This window comes from Nanorana parkeri, unplaced genomic scaffold, assembly GCF_000935625.1.
Source record: "Nanorana parkeri isolate BGI_ZX_2015 unplaced genomic scaffold, ASM93562v1 scaffold25, whole genome shotgun sequence".
In the NCBI taxonomy this organism is placed as follows: domain Eukaryota; kingdom Metazoa; phylum Chordata; class Amphibia; order Anura; family Dicroglossidae; genus Nanorana; species Nanorana parkeri.
In genome coordinates, this window is record NW_017306293.1 from 253,798 (window position 1) to 266,892 (window position 13,095).

Below are 13,095 nucleotides of genomic sequence, written 5' to 3' on the forward strand. Positions count from 1 at the left end.
TACAAATTTTGAAAAAAAGAGGGAATTAAAGCAGAACTCTGGGCAAACTTTTTCCTAACCCTTGCAGTAGGGCTACCCCGACACTGCAAGGGTTAAGCGCTTGTTTATGTCTAGTTGCAAAAAAAAACCTTATACTCACCTGATCCTCGGAGTCGGCTTAATGTTAGATCGGTTCCTGGAGCCTCTCACCCTTCGCATGAGTTGGACGTGATGACACCAAGTGAGGACATTCTATTATTGCAGTAGAGGACAGCTTTGAGGTTCAGGTGAGTAAAATATTGGTATTTTTTCTCCTAGACAAAAACAATCACTTAACCCTTGCAGTGCAGGGGTAGCCCTACTGCAAGGGTTAAGAAAACTTTTGCCAGAGCTCTTCTATAATGCGGGTAGTATGACTATCAATAGACAACAAGTTTAAGAAGATTTGTCATCAGAAAATCTGAACAAGGTTGAACATGCCTGCCAACAGTCTAGATTGTCAAATTTTGTACCAGGTTTGTGGAAAGGAGGGGGTAGAACTCAGCAATACATTGGTTTAAAGTCAAAAAGTCTAAAGCCAAAACTTTTTTTCTTAGTTTTGGATAGGGTAGAGTGCGGTTAAAACCCCCTTTCGAGTTGCTGTTTGTGTTCATTTGGGTAGATTTCCTTTCAATTCCTGCCCACAGGAAAGACCAAAAAGTGGACTGAAATCTGTCCAACATGGATGAGGTGGTTGTCACCGCAATAGGCATACCTATTGAAACATCTCCTCTTCTTGTTCTGGTGACAACTGTAAAATATTGCATTTCCCATAATTTTGTAACCAGAGACACTGGCTACCAGGACAAATAGAAATAGTGAATATTTCCATAGAAATTGTCAAGCCGGTTGGGGCAAACAGAGCCACCCATGGCTCGAATTTTGGCCAAATTCTGTGAAATGGAGCAGTGTATGGCCAGCTTTAGACTTTAACAAGTGTGACAGCACTAGAGATATGTTTAGGACACTTGTTACCTATTAAAACAAAACAATGACCTCATTATACAGATCCTGTCTACAAAGTAAGATAAATAGGTGAATGACATGAAACATTATCAATTGTAGCTGAAATAAAATTAAATGTGTTTGATGTATAAACAATCTCAATTTTCCTACAGCGAGCCTAAGAAAAATGTGCAAGAGATGACCTCTTTGCGTATCACTGTTGGGACACAGACAGAGATGCCTCTGGTAGAAGGGGAATCCAAAGAAAGCTTAGACACATTGGATGGAAATTTATTATGTGAGAATCACTCAGTGAATGGTGAAACAGCCGATGTGATCACAGACTTCGAGGAGGCACAAGTGGTGGATAAGGTGTTCGAAAGCCCACCACCAGAAGAGGGAGGACCCTGTACAAAAAGCGTTTCAGCTCTAAGACAAAATAAGAAGGAATTGTAAGTAGAACTCTTTTTATACAAACTGTTATTAAAATGACAGTTTACCCAAAATAAAATGATCGCTAAAGATTGTTTTGTTCTGTGGGCTGAAGGAAAAAAATCTAAGAGGTTCCCCCATTCACTCCGAAACTTCCCCCGTCCCCCCACAGGGCTATTGTATCTACACAGTGGTGGGTGTGCCCATGTCAGAATACCCGAACAGTGACTGCAGCTGATTGGCTGACAGCCAGCACTTACATCTGTCAGAATACCCGTAGAGGCACTGCATCTGATTGCAGTCATTGTTCAGCCATCGAAGCTTGCCAAGCCAGGTGGTTTCAGCAGGGCCAACCACGGCTTGGCTTTTGGCTGATTTACAATAACTGGACGAAATTCATGCCGTGGGTGCCCAGATTTATTACACAGACACACTCTGCAATTATGCATGCCCCACTTCTGAAGGTAAAGTCACATTTTACACAGAGTTTTACAATTGCTGACATGAGAGAGGGAGCAATAAATAGTTTACAACAGTCTCTCTGTACAGGTACCTCTTGGATGGGATAGAAAAAGCAATAGCAAGGGTCATCAAAAGCAGGTTAGAGTATTCAGAAAGGTGCAAAGTAAATATAAAATAGATTTCGCTGCTCAAGGAAGTGATACAGGAACATCAGATGAGAGCTCTGAGAGCTGGTACCTTGAGTACAGTTGTGTGCTGTACCCAGTGGCATCACAAAGGGGGTGCAGCCCGCACCCGAGTGACACCATTGCAGCGGTGACATCAAAATGACTGACTGATTTTGGTGTCACCCCCTCTAAAAAGTTGGGCACTTGGTCATGGACCGAGAGCCCGACAGTTTCAGGAGAGAGGAGGGTACCCGGCGTCATACCTCGTTCCCCCGGGTGAACGTCCCCTCCTCTCTGCTGGCGTCCATCACCAAGATGACCTCATCGCACATGCGCAAGGTGACGCCACGCGCAACGACACGGCGGGGTGTCACCCGGTATAGAGACCGGGTGACATCCGGCCTCGGGACGCCCCTGGCTGTACCATGTACAACTTTCAGTAGTGAATTTCTATTTTTGGAGTGCTTGTCATAATCTCTGCACAGAGAACAGACAGAAAATCCATATTACTTTTAGCCATTTCCCTTTCTCCATTTGCAAACATTCAGTTTATGCTGTAGTTTTACTTTATTGTTTTATTGATGGCTGAATGCTGAAAAAAAGGTTCAAGAAAAAGTTTGATAGTTTATAATATATTATTTATAGTATATCGCGTGTAAGTCAACCTCAAAGTCAACCTCACCCCTGGTTTTTACTGTTGTGAATGTGTAAACAATCCAGGTTGTGGAGGAGGAAAGCTGCAAAAGGAAACCTCATGCACCAGTAAAAGTGTTTGCTGAATTCAGCCTTTAAAGCTGAATCCTATATTTAGCGCTGACTGGTGGAACGGACGGGGGAGGGGGCGGGTACAGCTGGCTCTGCCTCTAGATAGGCAGAGCCAGCTGTCACTCACGCAGCTGGGCGGATCTCGACATCGATGTCGGGATCCGCTCCGGGTGCGGCGTCTCAGTATACCGCGAGCTGTTGCTCGCGGTATACTGAGCTTAGGGTAACGGGAGGACGCTAGTTGGTGTCCTCCCGTTACCGTAAGGAGAACTATGAGGAAAAGCCCTGGCCCTATAATTCTCCTTTAACAAATTAATTTAATGCTGCAGAGCTTCATGCTGATGTGATTTTGAGTGAAAGGGGGTAAAAGTCCACTTTAAAAGATGCCAGAGTGCTTTATAAGTGGGTTATCCCTTCATAGCTCTTAGGTCCCTTCATAGCTCTATAGCCTATGTTGGCTATAAATTCACATGAATAATTATAATAATAGTATTAATAAAGATGGAAGCCTGAAACACCAGTACTTTCAGAGGCAAACTTCAGCCAAATATGTTTTTTGTATGTTTTGGAGAGGATAGGATATGGTCAGATCCTTTGACTGGGATTAAGGGCTCATTCACACTAACCTGTATGTTAAAACAAGCTGTTTTAGCACGCAGCCTGGTGTCCATTGTGTACGGAAGGCATTTCTTTCATTTCTATGCACCACACTAGACGCAGCACAGTGATGGATGGTGACTTTAGGTGAGCTGCGTTGTGGAAAAATGTAGCATGTCTGCATTTTTCACAACCCTTAAGGCAGTATTGTGTTGTGAAAAGGGCACATATAAAACAATTGTTGTCTGTGTGCCCTGGCATTGAGCTGTGCTGTTACACTTCCTCACTAAAAACATGTTTTCATTGCTGTTTGTGTCTGTATTGGAGAGGTGCTACTCATTTCTTTTCCCAGTGGTAACAAATAAAGGCAGAAATATTACACTGCAGGGATGAAGATAATAAAAACATAAAGTTTTAACCTTTCCCCAGTGTCCAGAGATAGAAAAAAGTTACAAGCTAATACAGTAGACATGTGCACTGCCAAAAAATTCGTTTAGTTTAGTTTCGTTTTAAATTCAGATTTGTGTTATTTCGTTTTTCAGGATTCGGGTGTGAAAGTCAATTCGGATTCGGAATTCGGATTCGGACGACATTCGGTAGCGTTAGTATGAACGTTCGTTTCGTTTTCTGTTCTTATACGTTTCTTATTCGTTTCTTATTCGTTTCGTTCGTTTGCAGCAAAAGTGACATTTGAGGGGGAAAAAATATTTTTCTCCTTCTCTAATGTCACTTTGCTCCAACGAACTAAATGAATAAGAAACGAATAAGAACAGAAAACGAAACGAACGTTCGTACGAACGCTACCGAATTTCGGAAATGGAAATTCGGATTCGTTTGCATTCGTTATGTCTGTAATTCGGAATTCAGATACATCCGAATTTCCGAAAATTCGTCCAAATTTCGATTCGGAACGAAACGAATCGCACATGTCTATAATACAGTACCTGGGTTTGTAAAGGCATTTGGTCATAAAAGTGAATTTATATACTTTGTAGCTGTTGAGAAATGTTTCAATCATTTAATTTTTTTGCCTGGAGTTCAGCTTTAGGGCAGTCAAAACACTTGAAGCATTTTAGTTATCTTATTATAAACACTGTCTAGATGAAGTAAACAGGATACTGAAAAACAAATCCTTATGAAGTCTTTCAAAAGTACATTTAATTTTACTCAGTTGAAAGATTTACAAAGGAACCATGCAGTGTTACAGGGAAAATCGGGTAAGAGTCACATGAGTAGGTTTTTCAGTTCTTTTCTTCTAAATCAGCGTTTTTCAACCCCTGGGTCGCGACCCCCTCGGGGGTCGAATCACGATTAACCAGGGGTCGCCCGGGAGTCTCCCACTATTAGATAGCGGCTCCTGGCCGCCCAGGAAAGAAACACTTTCTCCCGGAAAGTGTAAAGCAGAGTAAACCTTTCCCTGCGATCGTTTCTTTTTTTTTCTGACATCGCGGGCCGCTGGCCACCGTAAGTCAGAAAAAAAACTCACCATAGGAATGCATAGCTAGATTCCTATTGGCTATTTCACTTTGCAATAGCCAATAGCAAACTAGATATTGCACCCGCCCTCTGCTGCTGCCAATCATCAGAGGGGGACATGCAGTTCTCCATCAGGTCCTCTTCTAATGATTGACAGCAGCAGAGGGCGGGTGCAATAGCTAGTTTGCTATTGGCTATTGCAAAGTGAAATAGCCAATATGAATCTAGCTATGTGAATTACTATGGTGGTTTTTTTTTTTTATTCTGACGGCGTACGCCAGTGGTTCTCAACCTGTGGGTCGCTGTGTGATTTCTGCTGTGCTAGGTGAGAGTCCCCCTCAGCCCTCTCCTACGCAGCAGTGTCAGTGTCCCACACCGCCAGATGTCGCTGCAGCAGATGCGTCATCCCTAAATTTTACTGTTGGGGTCACCACAACTTGGCAAATGTTACCAAGGGGTCCCGGCCCTAGAAAGGTTGAGAACCACTGTTCTAAATAGACCTGAATTCAAAAAGTGAACATCTAAAAAGCACAATACCTAAACAGTACCTTTGAAAAAAATTACCTTTTGTCTCCTAAAAATTAGCGGTGCAGTAAGTGTCTAGGCACTCCTAATTTTATATCTGTAGTGTGAAATCTAAATCTTCGCTGCCTTTGACTGCTAGTTTTAGAAGATTGAGGTGAGATTCGGTGATGTCACTACTGTGGGGCTCACTGTTCTCTTTGCTGGAGACTCTGGCATGAGGAAGCAAAGCCCTGCCTACAGCAAGATGGCTGCCTCCACACAAGGCAAGCCATGACATGTCAGTAATGGGGGAAAGATCAGCTGCAGGGAGATCACTGGGATACTGGTAACTAGTCCTATGTTATCGCCTGTCTTTTTTAGTCCTAGCTTCCAGATTTCAGTTTCTCCTTCAGGGAAAACACAATAGAAATACATTTCCCAACACATATAAGCATGCTGTAGAGATATTCAGACATTAAGTTAGTCAAAAGCACTTATGTCAATTTAGTGGGTTTATATACACATGCATAAAATAATGAAGCTAAGTATGTTCTGAGAAAACCCAGCCAGGTTTCCTTGTACCATTGCACAACACATTTATACATCTTTTGGCCTATATATTTGGCCTATATATATTTTATATATATATTTGAGGTGAGCAAGTCTGTGGTGTACTGCTTGTTGTAGCTGAGTTAAACAACATTGCTTAAAGTACACTGCCTGGCCAAAAACCACCTGGATTTAGCTAAGCACATTGGTAAGAGCCTTGCATTGGATAATTACTGCAGGTTCAGCAAAGTTATGTTCCCAAAAAATGAGGTCAGCTGCCTACCTAAATATACTAAATGACCAGGTTTTTCCATCAATGGGTTTTTCTTCCCTGATGGCACGGGCATATTCCAAGATGACAACGCCAGGATTTATCGGACTCAAATTGTGAGAGAGTGGTTCAGGGAGCATGAGACATCATTTTCACACATGGATTGGCCAACACCAGACCTTAACCCCATTGAGAATATTTGGGATGTTTTGGAGAAGACTTTACGACGTGGTCTGATTCCCATCATCACTTGGGAAAAATAATACTGAATAATACTGAATTACAATAAAGTGAACAGCTCTAAAGTAGCCATTCACAAGGAATTCTAACCATTCAACAATGAACCATCAGAATCTCAGGTACATTTTAAAAAAATCTTTGTATCTATTTATTTTGGTCTGATGTACAGAGATGTCTATGAAAAGGTTCTTTTTAACTAACAAAAGTTTTTTTCTGCACCTGAACCTTCATCTTATCTCTCAATTATCTTGTTTGCTATTTTGAAAAGCTAGTATAAAAGGAAATTCATGGGGATAAAAAAAAAAAAAAAAGAGTTCAGCCAATCATTTTTATCATATAAATTCTTAATGGTGCACATGACTGGGGGGTGGCAAGGGTGCGTCCATTGCCTAAATACATTGTGCTGGAAGGTGTCCCTCTTTCTCATCTTAGGAAGTTGAGAGGTATGGCTATGAGGCTGTAAGCACAGGGATGAATAGGGACCCTCACATACCTGGAGGTGCACTTCTGTTTTTTAGAAGTGAGCCCAGATTAATGTAAATGTTTAGGCACAATTAACCTTTCTAAATGTTGGGGTATTCTTCATTTTAGGGTGGTGAACACTGAGGTATCTATTCCTCTCTGCCATAACAGCAGACTTATACAGAATGAATTACATCTTACAGCTGTAACAGAATTATACAGAATTACAGCTTCAGCTTGTCCACGCCATGTGCGTTACCTGGTGTTTTTCAACACCTGATCAACAGCAGCCATCACAAGGGCACATAGAAGACAATTATTTTTTATGTGCCCTGTTCACACTAAAACACTGCCTTGAGTTGGATTGTGTTTTGCAGACATGCTGCATTTTTTACCATCTTTACCTCAGGTCAGAGTTAGTCACCAAACTGGCAGATACAACAGAGTGAATTGTCACTTTGACATTCCAATAAAGTTTAAACAAATGTTTTTTTTAAAATAAATGTATGCAGTGTCTTGTGTTATAACAATCCAATTCATCACTCCTCACCACCGGCACACAGAAGACACCAGCTCATACGCTAAAGCGGGTTGTTTTAGCATATCCTGGTGTGAACTGAATTAAAGATGAACTCCGGGGAAAAACTGTATTAACCCGTGCTGTGTGGAATACATGTATCCCAAACCTGCAATTCAGGATATATCCGTGATACATGCAGGATAGGTGTATCCAGGGACAATCATCTATCCTAAACGGCATGTAATCATCAGGGCCGGTGCTGCCACTAGGCAAACTAAGCACCCGCCTAGGGCGCACTGCTGCCTGGGGCGCAGCCTCGAACACTCAACTCCCCATGCTGCCCACCCGTCTTTTTCAAATTGCAAAAGCCAATAGCAGGCTGGCTATTGTTCCGGCCCACTGAGCAGAGTAGTGGAACTAAGAGACAACTTTCTCTCTCAGGTCTGCACATTTGCTCAGTGGGGGAGGGTTCAATGGCAAGCCTGCTATTCGATATTTCAAATTAAAATAGCCAATAGCAGGGCTGGGGGGTACAAGTAGCTGGTATTGCATTTTTTTCTCGTTTTTGTTAAACTATTTATTCCCAATAAAAACCAAACAAATAAAAATATATCCAAAAATATATCCATCCAAATTTGCTAAATCATAGGGTAAAATAGCAGATTTTTCTTAAAAGACAAAAGAAGGTCAGTCCGCTGTCCACTGACTTGGTGACATTTGTAGTTCCCCCACATGTGCAATCTACATGTAATTTTTGTTGTTGTATGCAATATAAAGTGGGGTAATTTTATATTTTGTACCTGTGCACTTCACTGTAACTTCCTAATGACACCTCTGCCTATGATATTCTTTATTAAATCCTGATTCATAGTTATTGGGTAAAACATTTAGCATTTTAAATAATACATTATAATTGTAACTATAGCTACTTCCTGTAACTGATTCACAGTATCTGTCTGCATGGCATAATATTCTAAACAAAACATAGTTCTCATCATATTAGTGCTCTGGTTTTCTTTTAAATCCATGGGAGCCCAAAGCAAATATAAATGCTAACATGTAGACCAGCAACATAGTCTGAATGCCTTATCCCTAGAATATAATAACACAACTGTCTTCTCTCTGACTAGACTATATTACTGGACATTTGAACAATAAATGCATTTAGTAACACAGAAATAGTCTAAATGCTTGCTAATGTTAACCTCTGCTTTGCTGATCCACACAAAAGTCACATGCTGTTTGTTCCTTGGTATTAGTAGTTATTTGTGCGATGTCTCGTCCTATGTTCTGTGTTGTGAGTCAGACGATAACTTGTTACCACAGTTTACTGCGTGTGGTGAGCTCAGTAAACAATAAATTTGCATGTTGACTGCAAAAATATCTGCGTAATTTCTAATTCCGTCCAATAAATCAATCCACTTTTTTTCCCAGGCAGCATTGTAGAGTTTACTTCTCCCACTGTAAAGCTGGCCACACACCTATAGATTATGTGCATATTTTCTATGGTCAGATGGAAAAAATGCAACAGATTCCTCCATCTATGCTAAACTGTGTGGATGGAGGAATCTCCCACTGGGCCGAGCTTCAGTATCTTGCTAGTTGGCCTCACTGGCTGTCAAAATAATTGAACAATCTGATTGGATGCAAGCATTGTTCAGGTCTTGATTGTGGTCTTTTGTCATCTCAAAAAGCCCCTTTAGGGGGGCGCTAGTGAGCAGCCGATCAAGATGGCCGCATGCTAACTCGGCTCCACACCACCCGGACGTGTGACTCTATCTAAACTCGACTAGAGGATCTTTTCTCTGGCTCGAATCGCGGCAATACACGGGCACCCTTAACCCCCGCTACGACCCGCTCGACGGGCAAGATGGCGTCTTCTTCTCCAGCGCAAGAGCGCCCGCTATCCTCACAAGAACTGATGGCTGACTTGGACAGCTCCTCTAACGATGGAACAACATCGCAGTCACCGCTGGCAAGTAATCAACCTGAACCGACTTGCAGAGATGCGATGCTTTTGGAAAAATTCAAGCTGCTACTACAGCCTGAATTGCAAATGGCCACAGATAAACACGCCACTCGCCTCTCCCGGGACATAAAGGAGCTAGGCTCCCGACTCAACGATATAGAGTATAAAATGGACGACGTAATCACGGTGATAGATTCCCATGAACAGGATCTTGATACCTTGAAATCCGACGTCTCAAACACACTCCTGAAACTGGAGGATTGGAGAACCGCAACAGATGGGGGAATGTGCGCTTACGCGGCATTCCTGAGCACATTGACGACCTCAATGCTACTGTGACAGCCATGTTCCAGGAACTTTTACCGGGTCATCCAGTGGAGCGGCTGGAGCTTGACCGGGTTCACCACGCGCTAGGTCCTAAGCGCCCGGATGGCTCCCCGAGAGACGTGATCCTCAAACCGACTTTCTACAAGACTAAAGAGGCGATTATGAAAGCCGCATGGGAGAAGAGGGACCTCTCTTTCCAGGACTTTGAGTATAAGGTATTCTCCGATTTGGCGCCACAAACACTCTTGAAAAGGAAGGCCCTGAAGCCCTTTCTCGAGGCCCTACAACGCCACCAGATCAAGTACAGGTGGGGCTTCCCATTCAGGGTGTCTTTTTCCTACAGAGGGCTCCTGTAATCGTTTACATCTCCGGAAGAAGCAGGCCCGCTACTGACATCGCTGCAGCTCCTACCACCTACGACCGTGGAGCAGCCGCTGGCCCCCTCCCAACCCGGACGAGAACGTCGCCTACGGCCTCTCTGGGAAAATCGAGCACGCCGAGGCCCTCCCGGACCGGAACCGCACACCACCCGGATCCCAAGAGGACACGGCGGGATGAGGATGAGGCCGGCTGATATCCCACTAGTTCCCTGGGAGCTGTGTTTCTCTGCTGCCCACGTCCCCTCTGGTTGCAAAGGGAGGTTATCGTTGTCTCTACCCTGCACCGTTGTGCGGCTGACTGGTGGGGCGGAAGGTCGCTGACCCCTCGAGACCCCACCGGCTTGATCTGTCAGGGTCCCGCTCAACCGAGACCGCTTATGGTTCTGTTTTCCGTTTTGTGTTGTTTTAGGCCCCACTAGAACTGGTTCTTTCCCCCCCGAGTCAAGCCTACAGCGCTCAGGGCGCATACATGTTTTCGCCGGAAACCTAACAAGTGAGATTTCTCGCGCCATTCTAGACACTGGCGCCTCATGCTCGTATGCTCGTATGTGACTTTTAATCTATACTTCAGAAAAGACCATCGGGGAAATATTCACGGCTACCCCACACGACCAGACAGATCCCCTTCTCCCGAGTCTGGGCCAGATTACTTACCTGAGAAGTCAAAATTCTATCCGTTATTTTGCAGTTTTATTGTAATGTTTTGGTTTAAAGTCTATTGTTTTTACTACAGTACAGTACTACTGAATGCCACACTGGCCCAAAACTAATAAGCTTCTAAACACCTACCCTGGCTACCCAATCACTCCTTTACCCTCGCCTCTCCCTTCCAGGCAACATTCCATGAGAAAAAGCGGGGAGGGCTAATCGCATTCCACAAAAGCACTCCATTTACGCGCACACGTGAAATAGCCGACCCCACGGGCAGATATATCATACTGCAAGGCAAAATATTTGACACAGAGATCACCCTGGTGAATTACTATGCCCCAAATTCACGCCAAACGCACTTCTTCTCCCATTTATTAGGAGTCATTGAAAAGCATAGCAGGGGCACGGTGATAGTCATGGGAGACTCCAACATGGTCCTTAACGAAAAATTAGACAGATCGGGCCCACATCCTACTGGGGCGACGCACGCACGTACGGACAATAGTGCTACACTGTTGAAAACCCTTCTGACCAATCACAGCTTATTCGATGCCTGGCGGGAAAAAAAACCCAACACTAGAGACTTTACATTTTATTTCTTCCCCCACGACAGCTTCTCACGCATAGATCACATTTTCGTCACTCAGAACTTTCTTTCCTATGTAGTCAGATCATCCATACTCGCTCTCCCCTGGTCTGACCACTCCCCAGTCCTCCTTAACTGCACGTCCCTGGTCTCCCGTCCAGCTGGGTTCACGTGGCGCCTAAACGATTTCCCTGTGGGGGGCTCACAAGGCCACTCTTCGGGGAGACCTCATACAGTTGGCCTCCCGCCGGAAAAGGGAAAGCAAAATACAAACGCTATATAGAGACCTGGAACGTTTAGAGATGGAGTGGAAGGCGCACCCAACAGTTGCCAAACGCAAATTGGTCTGCTCAGCAAGGGTGGAACTGAATCTCCTGCTAAATGACAGAACCGAAAAGCAATTGAGATGGTCTAAACAAAACTTCTATGCTAGAGCCAACAAATCTGGCTCTATGCTTACAAACCTATTACACCCAAAACCTAAGGGAGTGCGCCCAATCCGGCTCCGGCTCGCGGATGGTTCCAGCTCTGTGAACCCAGCTACTATAGTGTCCAAATTCGGCTCCATCCTAGCAGGACTCTATAGCAAACCCCCAATATTCAAAAGCGGCTGATAACTTCTTTGAAGATATCCAGCTCACGACCCTCAGCAATTCCATGAAGGAGAAGATGGAGGCAGACATCTCTCTGCAGGAGGTACAAATGGCCATAAAAACACTAAAATCCCAGAAATCCCCAGGCCCAGACGGCTTCTCTGCTCTATACTATAAAAAATACTCGAACATATTAGCCCCCTACCTGACAGACGTCTTCAATCACCTGAAATTAGGCCCGAAACTGAACCCCACCTCTCTCCTAGCACAAATAGTCATGATACCCAAACCTGACACAGACGATTTGGACCCCCACAATTACAGACCTATCTCACTATTGAATATAGACACAAAGATCCTCTCAAAAATCCTAGCCACCAGAATTAACACCTTCTTGGAAAACCTAATCCACAGAGACCAAGTAGGCTTCACCCCCCGGCGCCAAGCTTCTGATGCCACGAGGAAAATCATACAATTGATCCACTATATGCGAAATTCAGACACTAGAGGTATGCTACTGTCGTTAGACATTCATAAAGCCTTTGACTCACTATCCTGGGACTACCTATATTACACACTGGGAAAGTGGGGCTTCCCAGAAACCTTTACGCAAAGGCTTAGAGCTCTGTACGATAGCCCAACGGCATCAGTCAGGTACCTACAGCACACATCCCCCCACTTCCCGATTCTGGGTGGTACCAGACAGGGTTGCCCCCTATCCCCCATCCTTTTTGTCCTGGCCATTGAGCCCTTGGCTCAATCGTTAAGGCAAAACCCCGACATACAGGGCATCTCGGTGGGGGGACAGAACTACAAGGTAAACCTCTTCGCGGACGATTTGCTTCTCTCCATATCCCAACCGCACACAACCCTACCAAACCTAATGACCACCCTAAACAAATTTTCCCACATTTCCTGTCTCACTATCAATAAAGACAAATCGCAAGCTTTCAATATTAATTTAGCGCCAGCTACGGTAGACTCCATTCGCGACAACTTCCCCTTCACCTGGCGGAATGACCAGCTTGGCTACCTGGGTATTAATCTAACACGGACTTATGACTCATTATACACAGCCAACTACACCCCGCTATTTAAACTGGCTAGGGATTTACTATCTACCTGGTCCCACCACTACCTTTCCTGGATGGGGAGAGTAAACTCTGTTAAAATGGTCCTCC

General features: G+C 44.1%; 1 protein-coding gene across 1 annotated transcript in view; it reads left to right on the forward strand.

The window, feature by feature from the left end:
* The window catches only part of EML3 (echinoderm microtubule associated protein like 3), a 75,209-nt gene that overhangs the window by 17,205 nt on the left and 44,909 nt on the right, over window positions 1-13,095 (forward strand). The window contains exon 4 of the mRNA XM_018565705.1: window positions 1,137-1,415. Coding sequence (XP_018421207.1) covers window positions 1,137-1,415 — 279 coding nt within the window. The remainder of the gene's footprint in view (window positions 1-1,136; window positions 1,416-13,095) is intronic.